Below are 27,377 nucleotides of genomic sequence, written 5' to 3'. Positions count from 1 at the left end.
ACATGGGTGTCAGCTGATGAATGGATACTACAGACCCTTGAGCCCTGTAGGCTGCACACATTTAAGAACATCAATTAAGTAAGAAAGACAAGCCAAACATCCCTCTAAAAGTTCTCTCTCTAAAGATTATCTTTGGAGAGTTATTTTGGAGTAATGTTGATATTCCCTGATGCATGAGGAGAGGTGATTTGGTAACAGCCTGTTGCACGTGGATGAGGAGAGGAGATGGCAAGGGGTAATGCCCAAATGGTCTGGCACCAAAAGCCACCAGGTTTCCCAGCTGCAGCCTGTGCACACACTCCTTTCACCCACCCTTGCAGTATTTACACACACATACTCACCAGGGGTGTTCTTCTAGAGCATGGCAAGGATAAGGATATCTGAGGAGTCAAACTCTTGGAGGCTGTTGCAGAACTCGGGTTAGTTACCCCAGCTGCTTGCTTGAGAGGCCTTCCCCTGCTACTTGAAGTTCCAAACAGGATGTGAAGGCAGAGTTCTGGCTTGGTTTCTCTTGTTGTAGAGCAAACATTACCCTGGTGCAGAGAGTCCTGTACCACTGGGATCTAGGCTGTCAGTTCTCTACTGCAGACTTTTTTCAGTTCCTCCTCACAAAATAGACAAACTGGTATTCTTCTCTTCAAAGATATTTGAGTGTCTGGGCATAAATATATGCAGACTTGAAAGGTTTTTGAACTTGCACCTACAATGCTTCCCTGTCCTGGACCAGGTCACAAGCAACGCCCTTCTATTGCTCTTATCTTGCAAGCAGCTCAGTTTTACATACAAATGTAGATTTTTGAGCACGGCAGAAGAAGATTAGCTTCCTTTGTGTCATCTACAGGCTTAGGAGTCCTCCTATGTAAAATTTTTTTAATGCATAAACCACAGTATTTTGTGGGGAGATGCCCATGGTGGGCTGGTGAGGGGAGTCACTGGTCTGGATGGACAAAACTGCTCCAAGGGGTAGTGTTTGAGTAAGGGTCAGAATGGTATCCATAAGGATTACAAGCCCTAATTTTGCACATAAACCAGTTTCTTCTTATCACAAGCTGGTGTTGAAAAAATGATGAGCTTTGCTGCCTGTTCACAACGTAAACAGTACGGAAAATTAGGGCTGAGTGTTCAAATGTGAGTTTAAGACTGAACTAACAGAGCACTTGGACATCATCTAAAGTGCCATTACATTCTAAGTACTGCTGACCGTTCCATCAAGATTATCTGAAAAGTTAGAACTCATGGAAGAACATCCCATGATTGATCACAGAATGAGACAAATTCATGGAGTGAAACTCTACAAAGGTTCCTAAACACAAAGAGACATCATCTATTATAGGAAGTCCTAGCTCTAGAACTAAAAGAATTTACTAGAGAAGCAACAAAGACAGCTACAATTTTTACCCTTCCTCAACTCCCTGCTGCAGGCCACCATCATAGCTGAAACCATGGGTGAAATGGAATTTTGGTTTGAGCTTTACTTCATTAATATAACCTCTATACAAACACACACATTCAGAAAAAAAAACACATACTGAAGAGACACTATTTATACTCCTATGTAAGATATATTCAGCCCTTGTTGAACTGTAGAGACCTATGAGAAATAAAGATTATTTTTATCTGTAGATGATCCAGTTTAGGAGGAGGAAGTGAATTTCAGTCAGGAAAAATCACTGAACTGATTGGGCAGTTTTGAAATGCTCTTTGGGCAGAGCTGCACGAATTCCCAGTTACATGAGAAGTGAAATACACAACGGCATAATAAAAAATAAAGTTGTTCTTCGTTTCAGTGACCACCAGGAATTGTACTGAAGACAGATAAGAGGTCAAACTTCTCACCAATGAACCTTTCCAGTGACTCTTCTGGGTGCAGTTCCTCTAGGGGATGATTAATTCAGACTGTAATAGCTCACACTTGGACTTCCTTCTAGCAGAGATTAAGCTGCTACTGCTGAGAGATTATGCGAGGTTTTGCCAGTATACAAAGAAAATGGATTACTGTTTTTGACAGTCTGATCTGAAGCCTATAAATGCACTCCAGGTCAGCTCCAAACTGGAGGAGAAATAGAGGAAATATCTAAAATAAATGTAGTCTACAGCTGCCTGGTTCCAAACACTTAATGAATATGAGCAGGACCCATTGCAACTGTTTACATTTATGTTGGTGATGCATATGTGGCATTTAGACTACAAATGTTAATTTCTCTTCAATGGACAAATTAGACTACTAAGTCATCAAGTGTGTTTTACTGATGCTAGACCTGAATCCTACTACAGTTGTCTACCAAAGCCCTGGATAATTTTAGTTTCACTCCAAAAGCTACAGCCAAGTTCCTGTTCTCCTAAGATAAAGTCATACCTATTCATATATGAACAATCTTAATCTAAATGAGTTTAAACCCAAAGGAAATGCAAATATTTGCATTTTAGAAAATCAGCCCAGTTATTAAAAAAGTTAATTGCTGTCAACCTGATTCAAAATGTTGGCTCTAGACTTTACACTATTATTATACACAAAATAGTACTGAAACATCCCTTATTTTTTTGTTACCCATCCCTTCTTACACCAAGTATTTGCCCTTAACTATTACATGTCTTCTTACACCAAGTATTTGCCCATATTTCTAAAAATTATGAGACACGTGAATCTCTTATTTGTAGTCTGAAAATGCAATTATTTTGTTTGACAACACTTTCCTTCATATTTTCTATTTAAACCTATTTTAATCAGTTGGCTGCACATTTCACTACTTGTGTGCATGCCTATTAGCTTTTACTGGAGTTCATTTACAGATATGAAAGTCTGAAATAACTTCTAAGACCACTCCATGGGTTTTTACTAGTTTATGCTGGTTTTTTGCTACTTTCCTGGTGAGAAGCTGCCCCAGCCCTAGCAAACTTAGACTCAAGAAAATCATCCTGGAATGGGAGATTGAACGAAACCAAGGCTGTTTTCTCTCATCTGCTCTTTGTGCCTCACAAACATGCCATCTGCATGGTCAGGAAGAACGGTGTTTGAATTCAGAGGTCACAAACTTCTGTCAAGCTGAAATGTTCTGAGGAACAGCGACAATTAGGAAGACCTACAACATCACTTAGGCTGCTCTAAGGCCTTGTGCTCTTCCAGCCAGGAGTCATCTTGTAGAAATCCACCCAGCAGCAGCAGAAGGAACAGCTATGAAAAAACTGTCACTGACATTAGGTGCTTCAGGAGTTACTTTACAGAACAGACAACTAATTTAAATGATTTAACAGCAGTGGGATCCTACCCTTGCAGGCATCAGGTCAGTATTAAGAGGGAATGTACAGCCTTTCCCAACAGCCATGTTCTGCTGTCCCTGCTTCAGGTGCCCAAGCCCAGCCTTACCAAGCTCTCCTGTCTAGCTCTGCCAAACTGCACATTAGCAAGCCAGGAAGAGACTCACGGAAGAATTTCCAGAAGGACAAAAAACCCATCAGGTGTGTCAAATCTCTGACATTCAGAAACCATTTGGGGAAAGCAGCACACGCTGACTTAAGCACTAAAGTATGGATGCTTTAATTAATCCGGGGTGAATTTAATTGCTTTAGTTAAGTGGAAATCGGGTTAAAAATGATGCAGAGCATGCTGGGGTGTGTTAAAAACATGACATATGAGTTGGATGAATCGATAAATTAAAAGCGCACAGATGTTTTAATTAAACCCAGGAAACTTAACGAAGACCACTAGAGACTTTTAAGCCTATGATTAATTCAATTCATTTAAAATACCTGTAGAGATATGGGGATGCCTCCATTTTGGGAGGCAAGAAGTTCTCGATCAATAAGTACTTAAGCTGTTCCACAAAAAAAATGGCAAGATTTTTAACAGAAGTGGCTGAACAGCATTTATTGCACAATGAATATTTACATCCTTCTGAACACTCAGCAAACTTCTGCCTTGGCAAAAATTTGTCAAAAATATTTTTCCTCACTGCCTTCAGGGTGAGCCTATCTGTCAAAAAGACAACACTTACTGTTCCTTTCTCTACTATTGTACAAAGTACCTATTTCCATTAGATAATTGCTTAGCTTAACAGCTGCTACAAAAATCTATGTAAGAATTACAAACATGTCTTCCCACGCTATCTAGCACCAATTTCCAGAACCACAGCAAATTTTTCAAATGAGGCTGGTCACTTGGTACAAGACAATTTTGCTTGATGAATTGACCCTTGCAATATTTTCCAATAACAATAACAATGCAGTCAGTAAGAACAGGGAAAAATCAAAATTAAGGAAATATCAGATACATTGGAACTATTGTAATGGTGGATTGAAAGGACTGAAGCCCCATTACTGCTTTTGTGAAGACGAGCTTAGACAATCTCACTAAAAATCAAGGAAGATCTTAGTTCTCTAAAGACAGTGAAGCACAGCAGGGGGAGAGAAAAAGACCACTGTGCTGCCTCACTGGTAAAGCCACAGCTGACCATAAAATGATTTTTAAGTGGCATAAAACAAACTAAATGTTGGAGACAGAGAGGAAAAAAAGGACATTTGAGTGCACTAGACACTTGATAAAGTTCTGCCAGGAGTCAAATGTCTGGAGGACTTTCTCCTGTCAGTACATTCTGGATTCAACACTTGGTCACAGCCTGTTTCCCCCTCCACTATTGCAGCAGCTCTGCAGCTCTCTCTCACTGCCCATGTTAAAGGGAAGTCTGTAGTTCTCTGTGCACGACACTAAAATGATTTGCAAATGGTGGATTGATTTGCAGCCCATCCAGTTTGGGTCCTCCCCATCTCCTACATCGTTAGAGAGCAGCACAGTTCAATCTCTTTTTCACATGCATCAGTGCATTCAAGGAAATAGAAGTTTCCCTGCACTGGTCCTGGTTTACCACAGAAGAATGTGACTGATCAGTTTACCACATATTTTATGCCTTTGAAAAGAAAGGAAACAAACAAACAAACAAACAAACTCTTTTTCTGTGTGAACTAGTAACACAGAATCAGAGCTGTGAAATTCCTGCCTCGAATATAAGCAGTGAAGTCGACACAAGACCGTGCAGAGAAACAAGTTTTACTTTCTAGCAACAGATGGAAACAAACAGATGTTGAAATCAGCTACTGTCACAGACAAGCATGTAGATCTTCATTTGTATCTTGATAACTTCATCACGAGAAAAACTGAGGAGGAAGGGAAAACTAAACTATTTCAGAGGTTTCAGTTGCTGTCTCAGTGGAAAGAACCAATGAGAAATCAGAGATGATGCTCCAAGCTCACAAAAAGCAGCAGTAAGGACAAAAAGCAAATACCAGAATTATCCTTCCAAACACACATGTTATGGTTCATAGCAGAGAAGCACTAACAGCACGAAGTCACTTGTGTTTCTAGAAGAAGGAGCAAAAAAGTGAGATATTTCTCCCAATATTTTTGGTAAAATTTTACACCTTTCCCAGTGAATGCTGTAAAAACTATTGCTTCTCTGGTAATGGTTCAGCTCTGGCTAAACATCAGTGCAGTAGATGCAGGATTACACCCACAGGCTGCAGTTTAGGGTATTTAAAACCTAAGCTGGTTTGGTCTCATTTTAGTTACTACTATTTGCCTTATTAAATTTACCAGAAAAGATTTAAATCATAACATGTTGAATTTCACAGTTCCACATCAGCTGCAGATATTTAAACATTTTTCTACGTTTTGAGTTAGAGATTTTTTTTTGTTTGTTTGAGAAAGTGAAGGGAGATGACAGCTTACTGAATTTAGTCTCACCCGAACAGGGGCTAAATATAGACAAATATCTAAATTACAGGTTCAAACCTAGACATAATGTAGGTATGAATAAAGTCATGCATGCTGAAATATGAAGCTATGATTCAGGGCTGTTTCTGTTTTTCAGGGATGGCAAATGTCTAAGGATCTTTTAAACCAGCTGTATTTCTATGACATGATTTACAATACTACTTAATCATAGCTGCTTCAATGACATTTACCATCAACACAAGGACTCCAGGATGATCCCAACACAACTGTAAAGGCAAACTCTTAGAACTTAATGAAATAACAAACACCAGTACAAGTCCAGGGAGACAAAGCAACCTGAAAACAAAATGTAGATTGCAACACAATTAAATAAGCTAACCAATTAAACACAAAAACAAATTACAAAGCACACAGCACAGCGAGCACAATTCAGCTCAGCAGAGTATAGTCAGAGCAGAGAGATTCTTGGCCACCAATGGAAGTATCTGAAAGGAAATAAGATTTTTGGCTTGCCAGAACTAAGCTGCACAATGGCCTGTGTTCTGCATGTATTTGTATGCATGTCCACTTCCTTGCTGCACTGGGAACCTTTTGAAATATTCTACTTAATGGAACACCATTGAAACAGAAAATATTTGTGCAAATAGATGTGTTTGTGCTGCACATATATAAGAAGAGAAGAAAGATAAAACAAGTGAAGTAACTGATAATACAGCAGCCTTCAAAAGCAGCTGTGAGAGATCAAATGAATGTACCCAGTTTTCAATAAGTATGAAAATATTACATAATACTGTTGAGGAAAAATCCATTAATAAGATTTTACTGTGTTTCCATGTGCTTTCCATCTTGGACATAAGTAAACTTTCTTATCATATTAAGCCAGTAAAATTTGGTTCCAGTTCAGCTACAGGACTGCCCATGGCTCTGTCTTTGGTCTCTAAATTTCTACATGTTGGGTAGTGAAAGATAAAGATGCCTGAGTGTTCACTGAAATCAGAGATTCCTTACATGTCCATTTTTTGCCTATCATATTTTGTCCATCAGTGGCATCTTGTCCTACAGAATAAGTCTGCCTTCTTAGCTGCACCACTATACTACAAGCTCTTTGGGACATAATTTCAAGTTCATAGGCTGCAACTTGAATTTAGAAACATAGGAAAGGGCAGTGCAATTCACATGCACGAGTTTGGCATTTTAATACAGAAAACAAGTGCTAATTAAGTTGCTACACTAGATGCAAGTATCAGGTATATTTAACAACATTAAGTAAATATCTTTAAAAAAATTAAAGCATTTTTGCTGCCCTGTAGAGGCACAATTATAACAGAAAGAAGGAAGGGCATGCCTCTAAACAACAGGAGCATCCCCACTTGAACTGATTCAGGACTAGCTCTTTTGTAGATAAATTCTTTATAACCTAAGCTCGAAGCTGGAATCAACAGAAGCCATACAAACTTAAAGAACAATGAGAAGCTAATATTTTGCATGTTGAAAGCTATATTTTTAAAGCCTGCCTTCTCAAATAGTCCCAAAGCTAAAAACAGCTCCTGGCTCCTATTTCAACTTTGCAAATATTCTCTTACAAAGAATGTAAAGGATATGAAGCACCAACTCCAGCCCAGTGCAGGCTGGGGAGTGATCTGAGTACTCTTCTGTCACCATCCTGTCACTAACAGCACTGCTAATCCTCTCCTTTAATCTCCCATGTACTGCAGGGACAGGAACATATTTTTAAACAGCAATGAAATGTTAGGATGCTAAATGACTTGTCTTGTAACAGAAATTTAACAAGGTATCTGTTGTAGAATTCTGGAGTCCAGGCTCTCCAGTCCCCTGTTCTTACTTCTAATCTCCCACAGAATTCATGAGGATTGATGAGGAAAGCTGCAGACTAGACACGAGGGCTCCTGTATTCTATTCCTTGGCGCTACTGATTGTGTGCCTTGAGCCCCTTTTGGAGCCATGACCACTAACAATCAGAAAGAATTCAGCCTGTGACCCCATCAGTTCTTGGCTCCTGTTTAAATTGCCAATTAGAACGAGCTGGAGTGATGGATTTTGCGTTGGCTCTACTTGTCTACCTGACACTGGATCAAACCTACTGTCTCATTTCATGCAGGCAAGTAGCAGCTGATAGACAGCAATGCCTGTCAGTCATTGTCAAAATAGCTTTCATGTCCGTTTATTTATTCTGTAATTATTTTAGGCAGAGTTAATGGCACAAACCCCTTTTTACAGACTACTTCAGTTCTGCAAAACTAAGAAAAACGAGGGCAATCACTGTCCTGTACATAAAACTCACTGCAAGGCAACTGAGGACATGATCACTTTGCCAGAAATGAAATAAGTCTGCTAATAAAATATGAGACTGGAAAAACTGGAAGAAAGTTCATAACAAAGGCTTTTTAAGGAACTGAGTCGGAGAGGTGGGAACTGCTGGAGAGGAATGTTGCCAAAGACAGCCTTGTCTGTTCAAGTATCTAAATGATGCTTCCACCCACTGTGAGAGAGGATTTGAGTGACAAGCCAGGGCTGTGCTGCTGCTGCAGCACGCACAGAAGTTGGCACACATACACACATAAACACACATAACCCAAAAACAAACCCACCCAGAAACAGATACAAAGAGAGAAGCTGAACACACTGAATTTTGTCAACTGCAAGAAAGGATGTGAGATATGTGTGGGTAACAAGTCAGGAATGCAGTATTTCCAAAGAAAAGCATACTTTCTTTTTTTTCCCCAAGAGTATGATGTAAGTGATGAGACATGCTACGATTATGAACATGTAAAATGCTTACCAATGAAGTTATTTCTTCTTTAATTTATCTTTTCTCTCTAAACCCCTATTTCTCAGCCCTAGCCTGCATTCTTGCTCTGTCACAGTGGATAATACCATCACTCCACCTATTATTAAGGTTCATAATCTGGATATTATTTTTTACTTGTTTTCTCCCCTCAGGCTTTGACAAACTCTTACAGATTTTTTTTCTGCATTGCATCTCTCGGTCAGAATTCTGCCCTGGCTTTCAGCAAATAAAAATCAACATTAAATAAACACCTTTTTCAACGTGTTGATAAATTCAGTCTCATTCAGTCATGTTTATATGCAACAGTGCTGCAAAAAATCATGTTGTTAATTTGTTAATCTATCCTTCAACTGTGTCACTTTTCTTTCCTGGTCCTGTTTTAGGTCTTTTCCTCCTATCACACGGAACACCAGCTTCATGCTCTAACTCCATTCACAGACCCCCTTCACCCCACACTGTTCACTGCTCAAATTCTGACTTCAGCCTTTCTAGGATTTAGGATGCTTTTGAGAGTCAAACTTTAAAACTTCCTTCTTTCAGCTGTTTCCTATGGTCAGTCTCCCCATTTGCCCTCCATTATCTACCAGATGTTATGTTTTAGCCCCATTATCCCTCTTAAAACTCTATTTTGCAGCAGTCACACTGCTGGTGTGTTTTTAACACTGCATAATAACTGTTTTTCCTTATATCTCCACATTAATTCCCTTTCAACTTGTATAGATCTGGTTAGTTCCTGGAGTCAGGCACTGCTTTTATTTATTTGTTTTGCATGTAAAGTACTACCTACAATAGATTTGCTTTAACAAATACTATTGCTCATGAAAATCTCCTCATAATACCACAAACCCAGCATCTTTCCTATTCTATTGTCCCTCTCCAGCTCTTTGCTCTGCAAACCAACCTGGTGTGGGTGTCTGCATATTTAATCTGAATAACTTCACTTGTCTGATCTACAACCTGTTACTGCAGTGACTTGAACAGTACCAGACACACATTCTATTTGTCTGTGCCACTGAGGACCCAAAGTGCTGCCTCACCTCAGGTCCCATCTCCTCTGTGCAGGACAGGCAAAGGAAACAGGCTGTTCAGTATTCAACTTTCAAAGACCAGGGGGTCCCTGTTTGCTTGAGCCATTTTTAGTTCCTAAAATTTCAAGCCAAGTTTTGAAGACAAACACTGTTTTCCTTACTGACATAGGAAATACAAGCTCCTATACATTACCAGTGTATGCCTGATACCATTTATATGTGTGGGCCACGTGCTCTACACAGCAGTGAACCAAATACTGAATTATTCAGTAGGATGCACCCCAAAATTCATGTTTTCTCCATTGCAATCACTCCCAGAACATCTTGTGCCACTGGGAGCATTCTGGACACGGCACAAAGAGAACAGTTTCAAGCAGCGTATTCAATCGATGGAAAAACATTACTTTATGCACTATTGTCCAAGCAATAGGCCTCCAAAAAACCTCAGAGTAGGAAGAGACTCAAACAACTGAAATCAGAATAACAACTGAAAAAAAGCATGAGTTGCTTCTTCCAGCAATTATACCTTACTTACCTAATAACTGTCAGCTTTTTACATTTTTATACATAGATTAATAGCACACACACAACAAAGAAAATGGCAGTGGTAGGAACTCTTATTGTGGTGCAAACAGCAAATCCATTAGAGTCAATTTAAAAAGAGAGACTACACTTTACAGCTTAGTAACTATTTCAAACTAAATAGATGTTGCAAAAGAAATGAAAAGAAATTTAAAAAAACCTACCCTTCTTTTTATACTTATTAAAGTGGCGCCGTCCTTTGCCAGTAAGCCAAAAACAAACAGAATGAAAATAAAATAATGAAAAACCCACACAAGGAGAACAGGAAAAGAAACCGCGAATAACATAAATCTGATTAATTAGAGTTCTTAAAAATCAGATTAAAAAGTCAACCGATCAAACATCGTACAAATTTTTGGTTTTAAAAAAATCCTAAAGCCTTCAATCCATTCAGATTAAAATATTAAACATGTTTCTTATTACATTGCATAATCAGCTAGAAATATCTGCTAAATGGCAACTTCATGGCAGTTGACATAAGCTACTTGAGTCCATTTTTGTCCTTCTTTTACTAATCAGACACCATCTCTTAGCAGGCTATGCTCATCATGCCAATGTACAAATCCCATGTGATGGCACATTGTTCACCTTTCCAGATTAGCAAAAGATGCTTATGATGCAAATCCTAGCATTTCAAAATGCAAAATTAAAGGAGGCTCTGTGCTCAGTTGCAAACCAGTACATGACAGTGTCTTTGGAAGTAGCTTTGTTAAAGGAGTGGAAGAGTTGCATGCCCTTCAGGTGAAGTGAAATTGTAGCCAACTCTGAGTCACTTCTAGGAACTCAACTCACTGTGTCACTGAACTCTACAAATGGTGAATGCAGGATGCCTGCTGGCAGATTTACCACAGAACTTGAAAAAACAAACTATGAGCAGACATCAACAGCAGGAACACTAAGGAAGAAGGACATTTTGATATAACTCAGTTATGTCATAGAGGTTACAGAAAAATAGAGATGAATATAAAAAGGTGACAACACACCAAAATAAGATGATCATAGCTGCATGTCTGATTCTTTAATTGATCCTTGGCCATAGCATCAGTTTTCATCAGTAACTCCTACAGATAATTGTGGACAGGAGGTTACTCACAGTGCAGGTCAATTCACAGCAAATCTTCCACTGGCTTTAACCGTACACATTTGCTTTGTCAGGACTCATCTCCACACATTGAATTATCCTCTGATCAGCAGATTTTCTTTTTTTTTGTATGCCATGGCTTATCCACATGAGATCAAAATGTACCATTACCTTTTCTGTATGTTAGATGAAATTCTTTAACCTTAATTAGGTGAGACTCCAAATGATTTCAAAGGGAATCCTGCCCCAGCAAGGATGGAGTAAATCTGTTGATATTGGATACTTGAGAATAAGCTATTTCCACAGGTAAGGGTGAGAAATAACCCCCTCTCCCCAATATTTGGCAGGAGTGTTTTTAGGAGGGGTAAGTTTGTACCACTTCAATCAGGGTATGAAAGTACTACAGCCTGTGGGGTTGAGCCAAAAGTTCATCTCTTTCCAGTAATTTTCATGGTATTTTCCTGGAGCTAATGGATCTTCAGTCATGTCTGTGCTGTCTCCCACAGCTTTCCCTCATTTTCATCTTTTAGAACAACCTGGATGGAGTAGTACCTGTGAACTGCCTGCAAATAGTTTGCAGGGGACTCCTCCAATGATTCACTGTCTCTGGTGGCCTCAAGATCAGCCCTGTAACAGGGCATTCACTGCTATAAAGGATCATGCTTCCTACCTATCAAACTTGGGTTTCACCCAAAGTGAAGCTCTCAGACTGCTGTGTTGCTGCATGGACCAAGTTCTAAAAGCCATCTGAGGAGCTTGTTCACACTTCTCCCGTATTTCTTTATCTGAGTCTTGCCTTAAATTGTTCTACAGGGGAGAAATGAGACATTGAAAGACGTGTTGCTAGGGAAATAATAATTAAAAAAATCCGATGGAAAGAAAATCATTATACTTCCATACTTGTGACAGCTTAAATATAAATTTAATATTACTGTAAATGTACATTTAACATGTGTCCGTACATGGCATATGCTGGAAAAGATGCAATTCTCTATCTCACTGTACTGTGTTTTACCATGCATACAATCCCAATTTCGATTCCTGCCTTCTCAAACTGCTCTCACATATAATGAGCAGTCAAGCGAGCAGAAAAATCTGTGGCCATGCGAACAGGCATGGAAATGCCTGTGGAATGGGTGAGGCACAGAGCCCTTACACCCAACTAACTCAGCCACAGTTCTGGGCAGGGCTCACAGGGTGATGTTGTGCAGTTCTGTGCCTGCACAGAAACAAGAGTGCTGTCAACACGCCCGTGTTGTCATTTTAGGTAGCTTTCCAAGGTTCTTTGTTCTTTAGAAATACCACGATGTCTGACAAGAAAACAGTGGAATAGTTGAAAGAAGCTTCCAAGAAACCATTCCTGCTTTTGAGGGGAAAGAGACAACACAGAAAGGACAAAGCGGGAAGCAGAGGGAATGCACTGAGGGGCAGGAGAAGCCTGACAGATACAGATACAGTTTGACGCCCTAGAAAAAAAAGCTATTTTATCTGTCACAGCCTGAACAAAGTATTTTCTAGCATTAACACAGCATACAGTGTTACACAGAGGTTGAGTACACAATGCAGGATTGCTCCACAACTCAAAATGCAAATGAGTTGATATGATGGCCATGTATGTGTGAAGGGTGGCAGTGAAGCACACAGTCACTGCATGCACACTTTCACAGGTTAACACCACAGAAATGCATACAGCTGTCAATCTGTATTTATAGCACACATTATCACACCATTTACTTTGTGGGATACAGATATCTCCTCTCTCTACTTGCCAGCTGTCTTAATTTCTCAGGTAATCAAACAACATGCACGCTGTATTTGAAGCATTCTTTAAAATGAGCAGGGCGAGCACTGAAATAACAGCATTAGCTCTCCAAGGCCCTTGGGGTCTCTACTTTACTTTTTTTAATTTTTTTTTTTTTGTACTGGGGCACCTTCAAGAGCCAAATATGGAGACACTAAATGGAAATTACTCCCTCCAGTACAACTACAGTAGCTACTCAAGGAGTATTTCACAGACAGGTATGAGTATGCTGGATGTTACAGCAGGGAGAGGGGTGGGGCACAAATAACTGTCCTCAGGACTGGATCAGGGGTCTAAGAAGAAATGAACAAATTTCTAAGGCCCTTCAAGTTTTTTAAGAAAGCTTTCAAACACCAGGCATTCCCTCTTCGAACTCTAACAGCCCTATCCCCATGGAAAACAACTGTGAGCACAACATTGATAGTATTCCTAAATCTCACACAAACTAAGAAGGAAGCAAACTGTAAAATGTTATGAGTGTCCTCAGGAACATCAGGGAATACAAACAAGCCATTGAATTTAGACAAAATATCTGATACTAGCTGTATAACTAAAGAGCTCCTCCTTTATGAATCTTTTCCCTATGACAGCTATCCCAAACTCAGAAAAACTTAATAAACACATTGTGCCAATCCACAGATGTCATTTAGATTTCTGCTTAATCCTTGACAGTAACGTATTTCCCAGTTTTAGTTGTTAAAATTTACAACTGACATTTAAGAAAAGGTTTATTTTAAGATTTTATCAAGGCCTACTTATTTTCCTATAAGAGGCGAAGTTCCTTTGGTCAAAGTAACTGTATATACAAGAAAGATGCTTTGTGCTAGAAGTAAGGCTTAGGCAAGCCAGAATATATACTACATGCTGTCAATGAAGAGAATCAGTCTTTTGTTGCAGATTAGTTAATGATTATCAGAAAGCATTGATAATTCATCCACTTTTACAGAAAATAAATTTATTTTCTGCCATTTCTGCCTGCTACCTCTGCCACAAAAAAGCTGCAGCAATGCAAGTTCATAGGTAATGTAGAAATACTTCCTCTTGAACTTGAGATCTAAGGGAAAAAAAGCATATTGATCTATTTGAATCTAGCTTGGACCCATGCTAGCAAGCGGGCACTGCAGATCCTTACATCACAAACATACACTGTGGTTATTTGTAAATACAGGGAAAATGATACCTTTAGCACAGTCTGCTCCATGAAATCCTGGAAAACAGTGGCAGACACCTGACACACACTCGCCATTCCCGTGGCAATGACGTGGGCAGTCTTGCACTGAATCTGAAACACAAGAAACACAGGCAATCAGCCTACTCATTTTTTTTGCTTAATTTTTCTTCAGTTTATTTTGTCTTCAATGCTTAGAGGAACAACCCCTAATAATATGAACACCACAAGGTTTGGGTGAAGCAGAATGTACCCAATTTTGTGGCAGCATGAATAGGTGTTGAGATCTAGAGATACACTAAAGTGTCACGTTCAGTCTCTGGGCACCATTAGAACTCAAAATCTTCTGACAGTGCTCAAGCCCTCTGTTCCAACAGATTGGTGGGACCTCTTAAGACCTTCAGAGCTATGTTGAAATTTATATTATGTAGCAAACATAACATTTCACCAGGAAAATCAACACTCTCCCTCCTGCAATGAGACACTGTTCCTGCAGAACCACTCTGCCATGGGACACTGATTATCCCAAGGACTGTACATTCTTTGCCTTCTACAGACATTTAAAGGCTCATTAATTAAACTGACAAAAATATCTGCTGAACGTGACAGAAAGGAGCTCTTTTCTTCTGGCAAATACACTTGATCCTAAAAAAAAAAAATGAATTAAAAAGGTGCAAGTAGCTCTGCAAGAGGATGAAGGAGAATTCTGTAAAATCTGAGGACAAAGTTTAACATTAGAGTGACTGACTGAAGTGATGACTTCAATAATATGAGGAGAATAGGTACATCAGCCTGGTAACATTTCAGCTGTACCAACACACTAATTTTCCATGATTTCTGTTATTATTTGGATAATACATACACTACTTTGCATAATAACAACCTAGAAATAAAATTCCAATTTTGAAATGAATTCTTAAAATCATTTTAATTTGAAAGCTGTTGGATTTCAGTGGAACATATTTTCAACACTGAATTATTGGAGCAAAAATCTAATTGGGCAGTTGTTACACTTCACTGTTACTCCCTGTTGTTGTGGCTTCAAACTAAATGGCTTTGTCAGTCCCAGACACCAAACCAAGAGCATTTGTACAAGACAGAAAATAAAATTTGGATTTGGAACCAGCAGAAACATACAGAGTATTTTTTGTCAAATTAAACTTCAAAGAACAAAAGGACTCAAGTACAACTTTAAATCTAATTTCACAGTTGCAGGACACCAAATACAAAATGTCTAAAGCAAATTCTCAAAGAGATGTCATCAGCTTGGCCTCCTGAAATGATTCATGTAAACAATGAAGAGAAAAATTGAAATGTAATGCTCAAAGATATCAATTTGTCTCATGAAGGAGCTTGTTTATAGATTTATTCATTATTTTGCTTCATGGCACACAAAAGCATTCTTCTATGTATTCAAAATCATGGTAAATTTAGTATTGTCTGGGAGTTAACATAATTTCTGTTATTCTTTCTCCTCTTCCACACCAGAGAGACATTCAGCTGTCTCAGATCCTTTGATTATGAAGTGTCTGATGTGGGTGTGTGTAGAACCACCTCTGAACCAGATAAAACACTATACTTTACTCTGGATTTCATTCCAATTACTATCATTGCACTACCAAGTAGTCTACCTGACTGTTAGACCTTTGATGATCTTGAAAGCTGTAGCCTAGACCAGACAACTCTTTTAAGGGCAGCTTATGATATCCTAAGGTTATCATAAAGGGGGCATAACAAGATACAAGCACAAATGTTGGTTTTGGAGAAACAGAAAAAGCCTTCTATGGGCAAATATGCAAATCTCTCTCTCTCTCTATATATATCAACATGTATAGCACCTTAACTCTTACAAAGCCACATATAAGCTATGAAAAAACAATAATTTCTTCATCTTAACTGAGGTTAACAGAAATAATTATGTTCATACTTAATGACAGTATTGACTATCCACCTACACCCTTCTTGGGACTTAAGCCAACAAACTGAATTTTATACTAGTGTAAAAGGGAAAAAAAATAACTTCATATTATTAATCAGGCAAGGTTGGAAAATACCTCTGACTATTCAGTTTAAAGTTTAAAAACTGACTTGTACTTTTTGCAGCTTCTCTTTCCCTGAACTAACAGGAATTTATACAATACAGTGCCATTTAACACTTCACCAGCCAGGGTAGAATATAAGACAGACTATCTCAGAAATTGTTATGCCTCTGTGACAAGACAGTCAGCAAAGTTCATTAAGTGCTTCAAAGTTCAACAAATCTAATAAAACCTGGAGAATTTAGACTCACTTTGATTTTCAACTAAATGCAACCCTATTCTTCTAACAAAACTGCAGGCAAGATGTTTGGCTCTTGATTCCACCATGTTGAGGAGATGACTCACTATTAGGTGAGTGGTAAGCTGTAAGACAGCAATACAGCTAATTAACTGACTCAATTAATCTCTAGGGTGGCTGCAAACAATAACCTCATTTGCAGGTATCGTTTTCTTGAGCTGTCTTTCTACTAAGATTAAACAGCTCTCCTGTTGGATCCTATTCCACCTGGGTGTAAAGAAGCTTCTTCAGAGAAGCAAATAAGAGGTATAAAAATGACAGATAAGGGAGAGGAATATTAACTGGGGAATGCTTCAAACCAGACTGAACTTATCTGAGCCTTGTGTTCCAAAACTAGACTCAAGATGTATGGAAATGCTAAAATCTTAAGAGGGAAATCAGCAATTAAAAATTTGCTCTTTGTCAAGAGTAGTGTTGAGGGGAAAAAAAAGCACAACATAACATAAGGACAAACAACAAACAGAAGATTGCAAGAAAGTATTACAACTTTAAGTGAGGGAAAGTGCAAACAGAAAGGAAAAACGCTCAGCTGGTGGAAACACCTACCCAAAATGACTGTACTGAAAGAAACCACTTCCTTGTCCTTGCCATCGTTGTAAAATGCCAGGTGCCACAAACCCACATCCAGGTACTGGACAAACACGGCCTCATTCTGAACAAGGGTCTGAATGCTCCGACGTTCCCGGGGGGACTCCACCACACTCCATTTCTCTTTGCCATCCAAGCGTTCCATGAAATCATACTGCAGGGTAAAAAAAAGGGGGGAAAAAAAGAACAAAACAAAACAAAACACCACAAACGAGCAAACCCCCAAACAAACAGAGCTGAATGCACAATGATATTTCAGCTCAAAGTCTCCTCTACCTTGTTATAAAATGGTATTTCTGAAAGACGGGTCAACGTGAAACTAACATTTACCAGTTGACCATGGAACACACATTCTGTGAATTATGCAGCTTTCTTCTGTATAGGTGACCAAAAAAATGTATAAATGGTACTGCTTAACAGGATGGTTTTTGAGAAAAAATTTGAAATCTATGATTTGACCCGTTACTTTTAGGTTCCAGCTTTCAAAGCTGAAAATGTTCAGCCTTGGAGAGACACACACCCTTTTCTAAGCAATCACCTACAACAAATTCTTGCTGCAACAGGAGCAGACATCTGAGATGTAGCTCCAGACACACCACTGAACGGAAGCCCCTGGAATGTGGAACAGGAACAGCACAAACAGGAAATGTGTGTCTAAGTTTGGGTAACTCAGCACCTGATAAAAATACACTGCTCAAGTTTTACATCACAGAGTAAAAGTTGCTTACCTGAGGTTGTTTGTGGAACAATCAGGGGCAAGTATGGCACAATAACCAGAGGGAGCATGGAAAGGAATAACACAAATCAAGTGGCTGAAGGAATTGAACTTATATTAAGGAAAACTGAGAATTTCTGGTTGGATGGTTTCCAAGTATGGTAGAACACTGCATTAATCTTTGGAAAAGGGATCAAACAGAGCAAGTGATTATTTAGAGTATAAGAGGGATGGCACCATTAATGGCATGGAACTAAAAAAAGAAAGAAAGAAATTTAAGATGAATGTCAGATAAGTTTCCCATCTATTAAGCTCAGTAAATAGCCTCCCAATGGAGATGCCACAATTAAACAGGACTGGAAGAAATATTGGTTAGTCTACAATAGGGAATAACTCTGCATAACAAAGCAGCTGGACTAGCTTTCCTAATAGGTTTTTTTTCTGTCTTTATTGTCTGTGATTCTGGAGCTCTCAAGCTGATGCTAATGCTCAACTGAGTGGCTCTCATAGTCCCTATCTAAGGGAAGCCCTTAAGAAACAACAAAAACAATATATCTAATCTTCTGATAGTTGTATAACAAGTCCCCTATGAAAACACATCTTGTTTTAGACACATTTATCTGTGTAGGAGTAGATAGAGATAGATAGACATGTCTAAAGAAAGATGTATGTGTTCAATAAAATACAGTAATAGCATGTGCTTGCTTGCCAGTAGCTTCATTACATTTCCCTCCGTTATCTCTAGCACATACAGGCTGTGCTTGCAACAGCTATGAGAAAACATCAACCTTCCCTTGCTTTCAGTTTAAACAGAAAACTGTAATTTTGCATCCTAAACAGAATAAACATCCACAGAGGGATGTCTTGTACACAGCATTCCACTCATTAACAGCGAGTCCTAGCAAAAAATATACAATATGCAATAAAATAATGAAGATTCTCCCTTCTAGTGGAAGAGACTGAATGGATTTAACACTTTAGTGCCATGTCTCACATCTGTCTAAAACTGGGATATAAAAGCTCACCTCGCTAGCTGAAAATTTTTAAGTTATATACCAGCAATACACTTGGCCTTATAACAATGGGAAATATATGGAAGTTCTATTGCCTTCCTAGTAAACATGTGGATCTGACACCAATATGTAGCCACGAAGGAAATCCGTGGCAAGGAGGAGGAATTTGAGCCCAAACCTACTAAAGCTAAAAACTATCATCACATTATCCACCCTTTCCTATGCCTTTAAACACGGGACAGTGCAAGAGAAGTGGAATAAAAAGTGTCACCATACTGTTAATATCAGATTGCCATCCACTTGAGCCTTTTCTCACATGGCATTTTTACAGGGGAAGGTAAATCAGGCAAATTAGTACATTTAAGCCAAAGTACACCAGAGATTTAAAGAATTCTGGCACGTCAGTAATTTTCAGAGGATCCGAGGTATCAAACACACATATCTCTATCTCTTAAATCAGTGACATTTGGAAACACTGCTAAAACCCACTGTCTAACAGCCAGAGGTTAAGGACAGACTCATCACCTCCTTGGGAAATGTTATTACTCGGGCAACATCTTGGGGAAAAGAAATTGTGCTCTTCAGAACAATCGCTCACAAAGGGTCAACTAAGGAAGCAGCAATAAAAGCTGACATTTCTCACTGGCAACACGCTGTTCGTCCCTGCTTGTGCTGGCAGGTTCCTCTGCCTCCCCTCTGTTTGATGCTGATTCCACCTCATGGAGTGGAGAAGGCTCAGCAGTTGGCCAGATCGAAGGGGAAGAGTGTTCAGCCTGAAGCTGCTTGAAGTAGTTTGAGCTGCACAATCTCTTTTCACGATGACGGGGTGTGACCCAGTGAGAGCAGATCCCTTGGCACGACTCCCTGTAAGGCTATGATTTTAACTTTGGTACAGTTAAGGCTGGCCTTGCCCCTCTTTGATCAAACTATGAAAAATAATTTAATGCTCAGGCAAAAAAATGACTAAACCTGAATAACTGTATGAATGGTGAAGTACCGGTGCAAACTGAATATAACTATACGTTTTTATCCCTCTTTGGATTCCTCAGGACTGAGAGGGAAAAAAAAAAAAGATAATGATCTGCTGGTGGTTCTCTGGGTGTACTAATCTTAATGTGTCAGCAAGGACTAGGTATATGTACCCCAAAATTGAAAATCCCTGACTGAAGAGTCACTGAGATGGCACTGTGAATTCATAACCCGATCAGATTTCTTCACATGGTTGGCTGAATCATCATTTTGCTTCTCCTGGCCCTGTTGATTTTCTGATTTACCACACTTGAGAGATTAATTACTTTTATATAATGTTGTGCTGAAGATATCAGTCTTGCTTTAAAGCTACTTATTGGCATATATGAATAGATTAGAAGACCCATCTAGGAAAAGAAGGCAAGTAGTTTCATGATCATTAAGAAGCAACTGTGGAATTCTTAATCTAACACACACAACACAACTGTTAGGGAAGAGACTGCTAAATCACACGAATTAGGGAATGCATGTGTCAAACCAACCCAAATCTCTGAAGTAATTTGGATGTTTCAATGACTTTTGACTTTTTTTCCCTTTTTTTTAATGATCCTTTATATTTCATGGTTTCATGCTGAAAGTCACACAAAAATGGCAAAAAGTGCTCAGGAACAACATGCAGCAGAAATCCCAAATGACTACATCATCAGAGTTCAATTTTGCAGCAGGGAGTACTTACTATGATTAAAGCCCCATATAAGCAAGTGACTTGCCAACCTACCTCGCTAAACAAATTCCAAATTCACACCCTCGGTGAGTTTGTTTATTTTTACTACCCAGCATATCGAAACCCTACTGCTTACTTTTATTTACAAACCTAAAATCTCATACTAAGTTCTTTCTGGGCAATTTGTTTTTATAATTTCTCCATTCAGTGCTTTCGGTGCATTTTATTCATAGGCTAATAAGAACTTTCTTTTTCCAGTAACCACAGGGAGTCAGCAAAACAGTTTTGGAACTTTACATATGCAGTTGTGACTCCACTGCACAGGGCCATCCATCCAGCACAGATCCACTGAGCCCAGTTTCACAGACACAGTGAACTTGTGAACACTGCAGTGCAGAGAGAGCTCACAGGGGTCAAGGCTGAAAATGCAGAGAGCCTGCACAACCTTCAGGGCCTTTCTTAGATTTGAAACTTTTTTCATGCCTATTTGAAATCAGGAATGGAAGAGAAGGATTTCTCAGAGCTCTTGTCTTAATAATGGATGCACATCCAAATGGAGGGGGAAAGCACATTTGGCATTGTGGCTCTTATCTGCCTTTATGCCAAAGCCCTGCAGGATCTAAGCAGCCAAGAAAACATATGTCAGGGAAACTTGTTTGCAAAGTGCTTTAAAATTAGTTCTTCATAAAATCCAGTTGGTAATTATTAATTAAAATACAGCCATGAAACATCTGATACCCTCCATGACAGCCAAGCAGTTTGTTTCCACATTTGGATGTGACACAAGCTGACCAGGGCAGTGCAGCACAGCACTCACAGACAGGAGGTGGTCAGAGCACCTGAATGTGTTTGAGCACTGGCTAAAACCCAAGGTAACACTGAAGCTCCCCAGCTCTTCAAGTTGTTTCAAATAAAGCCATTTTCTCTTCTGAATGAAAACAGTTTTCGTTTTGACGTGAAAAATTTGTAAGCGTAACACACTCTGCTGGACATGAAAACAGCACAGCTCCATGCCCTGCCTTCTCCAGACATTCCAGTGATGTTCCTGTAAGGTTACTTTATTTCATGCATCATTTGGAATGTTCTACCAACATGCAGCAACCTCATAATTTCTGTAATCTCTGCAGAGTCACTTCGTGCATTATTTGGCATTTACTGTTCATTTTCTATACGTTATCAATTCTATTAATATGACTCTCTTCTACTAAATTCCTAATGATCATTCAAGCCTGCAACGTGCATTCTGGTATTTCCACACAGTACTACACAGGCTGGGGGGATTTTGCTCAAAAGCACTGCATTCCTGTTTGCAGCCTGCCTGTCACTCAAAACTGCATTTTTACTGCTCCTCTAGAGCCCCACTCCCTGTGCACATGGCACACGAGGCTGCTTCCAGACAAGTTTACAGCTACATCAGCTTGACTGACTAAACCAGACATTTGGAATATTTGCTAAACAGTAATACTGAGAAGGTTAAATCTCAGCAGGGTTCTCACACAGGAACTGCATCTTGTTGTCTCAGGTTAATCATGTACCTAATTTGCTGATTATTGACTTGCTCCCACAAAGGATTTTACTTGGCTTGACATATCAGCACTGATCAGTGATGAACTGTCAAGTGTAGCTGTTTCATTGCTTTAGAGCTCATGTCCCCAACCTACAGAAACAAGGATTTTAAATTTCAATTTTAAAATATCGCCTGGTGTCAACTTCAGACTATTTTCATTAATACAAAAGCTTTGTGCTCCCTTCTGTCAGAACAAGGCTTCTTTTCACTAACTCAGGTCTGTAACAGCTTGCCTTTTTTTCCCTAAAATTATTTCTCTTGGTAGCAGCTTGACTGAATTCTGATTGCTGGGCAGAAATGCCAAGGAATCTTCTGCTGTACCACCCTGTTAACAAGCAGCAGGACCCTGCATGAATGTGGGAAAGTTTATACTGGTTGGTACTGCAGATTCAGACCAGATGTAGACCAGTTTATACTGCAGATTATACTAGTGTATTTCGGTAACCCTATTTATAGAAGAGGTTTGGAACTTGGTCTAAAGACTGGAAAGCAGCTTCTCTGAGGAGAAATCCAGCTCAGGAGGAAACACAGTTGGTATTTCTCATTATTTAATTTATCAGAAAGGTCATGAAATTTGTAGTCTATGGATGTGGAGTGAAAGAAAAAAACCAAAACTTTGCCTGATCATAGCCTTCTCAGATGAGAACATAATGAAACCTAGAACAAATACATTTGATCATATTGCAATATAAAGTTCACCTTGAATTAAAAAGAAAAAAAAATTGTGACTACCAGTTACTTCCCAGTGGATTTCTTATAAAAGGTACAGGCTTACCTCCACCATGTCTTAGTCAAAAAATTATAATTAACCTGTATTTATAGCAAATCTTGATGATTGCTTTGGAGCTTTGGTTGCTTTAAGTAATATTCACTTCATGATTTCTACTTTTGTTTGTTTTCCTCAACTAAATGGCCATGTTTTTCATGATAGAGTAGGGGAAGTGAGTGCCAAAATTCTGAATTAAATGAGACATGCTCAGTGAATTATGCCATTACCTCATTGCAACAGCTGAAGATCCACAGACATACTTTCACCCTCAAGACAACAGATTGAAGCATTACAGCCAAAACATTCTTAAGAAATGTTCCCACCCTAGAATATATTCTCTGTGGGTATTTTTTGTGTTGCATGGCTGTCTGAAAATGGCTTAAAATCACTCAAGAGTCCTCTGCAATTTCCCCTATTTATCTAGTCTTTTTCACAAATTTTGGGATGCTGCATGTTAATGTCTAGTTACATGGAAAAGTGACCACATGCCCTCCCCTCCTTGGGTTGTGGGCTGCTGATCCTGATTCCTCACCAGTCAGATATATCCATTCAGCAACTCAGGGAACATTTTAAAGTGCATACTGTATAGTAAGTTGGTGGATTTTGAATAGCCAAAGCTCCCTCTTCACAAATTCTTAGAAGCAGAGAACATAAACCCACGCAAACCCCCTCACTCCTTTCTTCCCAGCTCCGATCAAAGATTTTGGTCCCCAATCAGGACTACAGGAAAGAATAAACACCAAGGAACAAGAGGCAATGCAGAAGAATTCCATACATTTGCCTGACATTGGGAAGCAGATCCAAAATTCAGATAATGTAAGAGTAGTTTTCCCCAGAAAATTAATTGGCTCACTGTTTGTGCCATGAGTTTGTGCATGCACATGGACACAGATCACCCAGGGCTGATATCTCTTTACAGGCAGCATTACTTTCCCTACATGGCAATATGGAGCAATGCAATTATGTTAAAGCCTCTGGGCTTTTAGCTGGGATCATGTATTTTAACCATCTATGCAAACTGCAGTTTGCTTTGCCAAAAACTAATAATAAAAAAGTAGAAGCAGTTCTTTGTAAGTCAGGGCAAGGCATCTAGAAATGTTAAATGAGGCTTTCCCAAAAGGAATCATGGAATCATTGCTTTTTGGAAATCATATACTAAATAAAGCATTTAATTTTAGCTGAGAGTTTCTGAATGAAGAACTGATTTGTAGTAGCAAGGATATACATGAAGGAAGGGGTTCTTTTTCCAAAAGGTGGTTATTTCTGCTTCCCTTCCACTCTAAAGAACGGAGGCTTTTTCCCTTTAGCATATGTAACTGCAAATATATTATTTCTCATACAGTTCTAATTTAACTAAATGGGAATCTTTCCATTCACATTAATGAATTTTCAATATAATAAAGAAACTCTCTCTGTAACAGAAAATATCGGTATATCTTCTCATAGCAAAGAAATTAAAATATCCACTGCACAGCCTAGAAGAAAAAGATACTTAACTACAACTACCTTACCTACAGCCCTTAGCTCTGTACTACAGGGTCACTGTAAAAACGTGGTGTTACTGAGTTCTCATCCCTGAGGCTGGTTAGAAATCAAGAAGAATTGGGTTTCCCAACTGCAAGACTTGCCCCATGTCCGAGTCAGATGATATATCTAAATAGTGTCCTTGAAGGAAAAGGGGTTTAATGAAAGCTCTCAAACATGTGGCCACCGTTTCATGTTCTCTAATGTGCCTGGGTGGCAGAGATGTCAAGATCTTTTGCATCCCCCAGGGATGGCACTCAAACTGCCTGTGGAGATTAAAACTTCTCTGAAGATAGAAAATTCCATATTAACACATCTGGCTGTGCAGGCACTCCCACTGCACACAGGGCTGTGATAACAGGAGCTTGACCAACACCACCCATCATTTTGACTGGAGCATAACTGGGTAGTTTTGTCCCATTGGGGCCAGATTTTATCAGAGACTTGAAACCTTGCTTCAAGTGATCTTAAAAAGATCACTTCTTTTATCAATGTATTGCTGAGGTATGTAACAACCTAGAAATGTCAATATCAGGGTGTTCAGTCAAATATCACATTACAAAGTAATTCACAGGAATCCCTAAACTCGAGTTCCATAAACATCAACTTTAACACAGATGCTCTAAACTTTTTGCATTTTGACATTTAAAGCCAACGAACACATCGATAAAGTACCTGGGCATGTGATGGTGGGAGTCCTCTTCTTATATAAACACCAAAAAGAGCATCCTTCCCTAAGGATATGTTGAACTTCAGGAACTGTGGCTGGCTGATATGGATCTGAGACCGCCAAAAAACTCCGGGGGGCACCTCCTGGGTGACCCTGTGTCCAACTTCTGTTTCTCCGCTATCTATGCTGCTATTCCTACTGACCCATGGTCCTATAAAATAAAAGCAAATATAAATCAAATGAGAGAGCTGCTTATAATACAGGTAAGTTTTATTCATTCAAGATGAACATCTGTGGCATTGACACCTCTTAAATCAAACTGTAACTTTCTTATTCTGATGCAATCTGCCTGCTGTTTCAACCAGTATGGAAGAATTTGGGTCTTATATTTGAAGTAAGAACTCTGTAAACCTTTTTTTTTTTTGTGGAACATCTGCAATCTTCTAAGCCCTCAAACTCTTTAATTCTGCAATTGCTTCTTCCTGATCAAATATAGTAACAGTAGAGAGTCAATCAAGCACATGTGAATCTCCCTGTGCTCTTTTCAATTGCGTCCTTTACACAACCAGAGTATAAAAAATTTACCAGAAAGGTGAACTGAAGGGGTGACTTCAATCTATATTAACTGATTGCAAATTTTTATTACCACTGTTTCATTCACCAAAGTAGGACAAAAGAGTGGACAGAAGAAATGCAATGCACAGAAAAGGGTTTAGAGGACAATTTCTGAACTCTAACATGCATCCTCTCCTTGAAAGAAAGCACAACTCGGTGCAGTGCCTTTTAAGTTCTCTCTGCCTGAGGCAAGGTCCACCTACAAGTCCTTCTCCTTCGTGCTGTGGTTAGTTAAAATCCATCATTTGTTGGTTCTTCATCACGCATTACTGAAGACAAGATACAAGACCTTTCTGGTTGAGTGCTCTGGCTTCCAGCCCATGAAACAGTGAACCTTTAAAACATGGTGCAAATCCCTTCTGAACAGGTTCTGAGGCTACACATATTTTAAACACAGAGTGTAATACATGGAATGAGTAGTGCTTTGATTCTGTGTTCAGTATTCCCAAATAACACGGCCAGAAATGCATTCAAAAATTCTTACAACAGACACTATAACGACCAGAAAACCACAGAAAATAACTGTCAGCAATCACAGAAATTTAAAGGCATCATTAATATCACTATTAAGATATATTGGATGGTAATGATATCTCTGATACAACCTGAGGGCATTTGCAAAAAGCTCAATGTTTACTTGGTGCTTTTCTTTCATGGTGCAATGGTATTTTCCATAACTGGCAAGTTACTGCTGAAATATATTCCAGCACTGTATGAATGTAACAGGATGGCACGGAATAACATATAATTCCAGCAGGTAAGTACATAACAGCTTTTCTGTCTTGACTATCTTTAATTGAGAGAGCTGCAAAAGCACTGTTTCAATTTTAGACTCCAAATTATCTATGTTAGCAGCACTTACTCTTGTACATAATGAAACAGATATTATGTTGGCAGTGTTTTGAAATGGTAAAAGAATGCTCCGAATACCAACTGCTCTACAGTTTTCGGCAACTTGTTTGTTTTTTCATTTTCTATGTTAATGGGTCTGCAATAACATCACAGCACTAACAAAGAAAGAGAAAGGAGGAGATGCTGAAACAAGAAAGATGCTGCAAAGAAAGGAAAAATGGCTGAGAACGTCAAGGAATGTGCTTTTAGAGCCGCCCAAGAGCACAGATAGAAACCAGATTCAAACATGTACTGTTTCATAAAACCTACAGGATGTCATTTCTAATGGATTACTGCAACAGAGGATATCTCAAAGTTCCAATCTCAGTGCAGTTGAGCACCATCTCACTAGAATTTAAATGAGTCCTTACCCACATGGACAGGAAAACCAGGCACAGAGCACAGAAAAATCACCTGCTACACTGGAATCACTGGCAGGGCTGGGAAGTCAGCCTAGAACTGAGGGCTCCTTCATCCCCTTTAACTACAACCTTATTCCACAAATCCAAGCTATGGTAATAAATGATGAATTTTTTCAACATTCTTAAAAAGCATACTGTAAATCATTTCTTTGGAAGCCAACTGTGCATACCTCGAGGAACATCAGCTCTATCTAATCTGACAAAGGCTCCTTGACACACTCAAAGAACCTTGTCCTTCAGCACCAGTATATCCAAACAGTCAAAAAAAAGAAAAGCTATTTCTAGTAGTTATTATTATTATTATTATTATTATTATTATTATTATTCAGTGCAGCAAATTTACTGAGCATGCAAATGGTAAGGCCACCATAGTCCCTAT

General features: G+C 39.0%; 1 protein-coding gene across 15 annotated transcripts in view; it reads right to left on the bottom strand.

The window, feature by feature from the left end:
• Window positions 1-27,377, bottom strand: part of TENM2 (teneurin transmembrane protein 2) — a 1,087,321-nt gene that overhangs the window by 89,751 nt on the left and 970,193 nt on the right. For 10 of the 15 annotated variants that reach the window (XM_039385212.1, XM_039385215.1, XM_039385216.1 and 7 more), the window contains 4 exons: window positions 25,076-25,281; window positions 17,078-17,273; window positions 14,207-14,308; window positions 10,309-10,341 (listed from right to left, as the gene is read on the bottom strand). In XM_039385212.1, the coding sequence (XP_039241146.1) occupies window positions 10,309-10,341; window positions 14,207-14,308; window positions 17,078-17,273; window positions 25,076-25,281 (537 nt within the window). The remainder of the gene's footprint in view (window positions 1-10,308; window positions 10,342-14,206; window positions 14,309-17,077; window positions 17,274-25,075; window positions 25,282-27,377) is intronic. The other 5 variants (XM_039385217.1, XM_039385218.1, XM_039385219.1 and 2 more) reach the window with 1 other exon arrangement.

The sequence above is a fragment of the Pipra filicauda genome, unplaced genomic scaffold, assembly GCF_003945595.2.
Source record: "Pipra filicauda isolate LSUMZ 115617 unplaced genomic scaffold, ASM394559v2 scaffold3_size10097308_pilon, whole genome shotgun sequence".
Taxonomy (NCBI): Eukaryota; Metazoa; Chordata; class Aves; order Passeriformes; family Pipridae; genus Pipra; species Pipra filicauda.
This window is presented reverse-complemented; position numbering and strand designations above follow the sequence as displayed.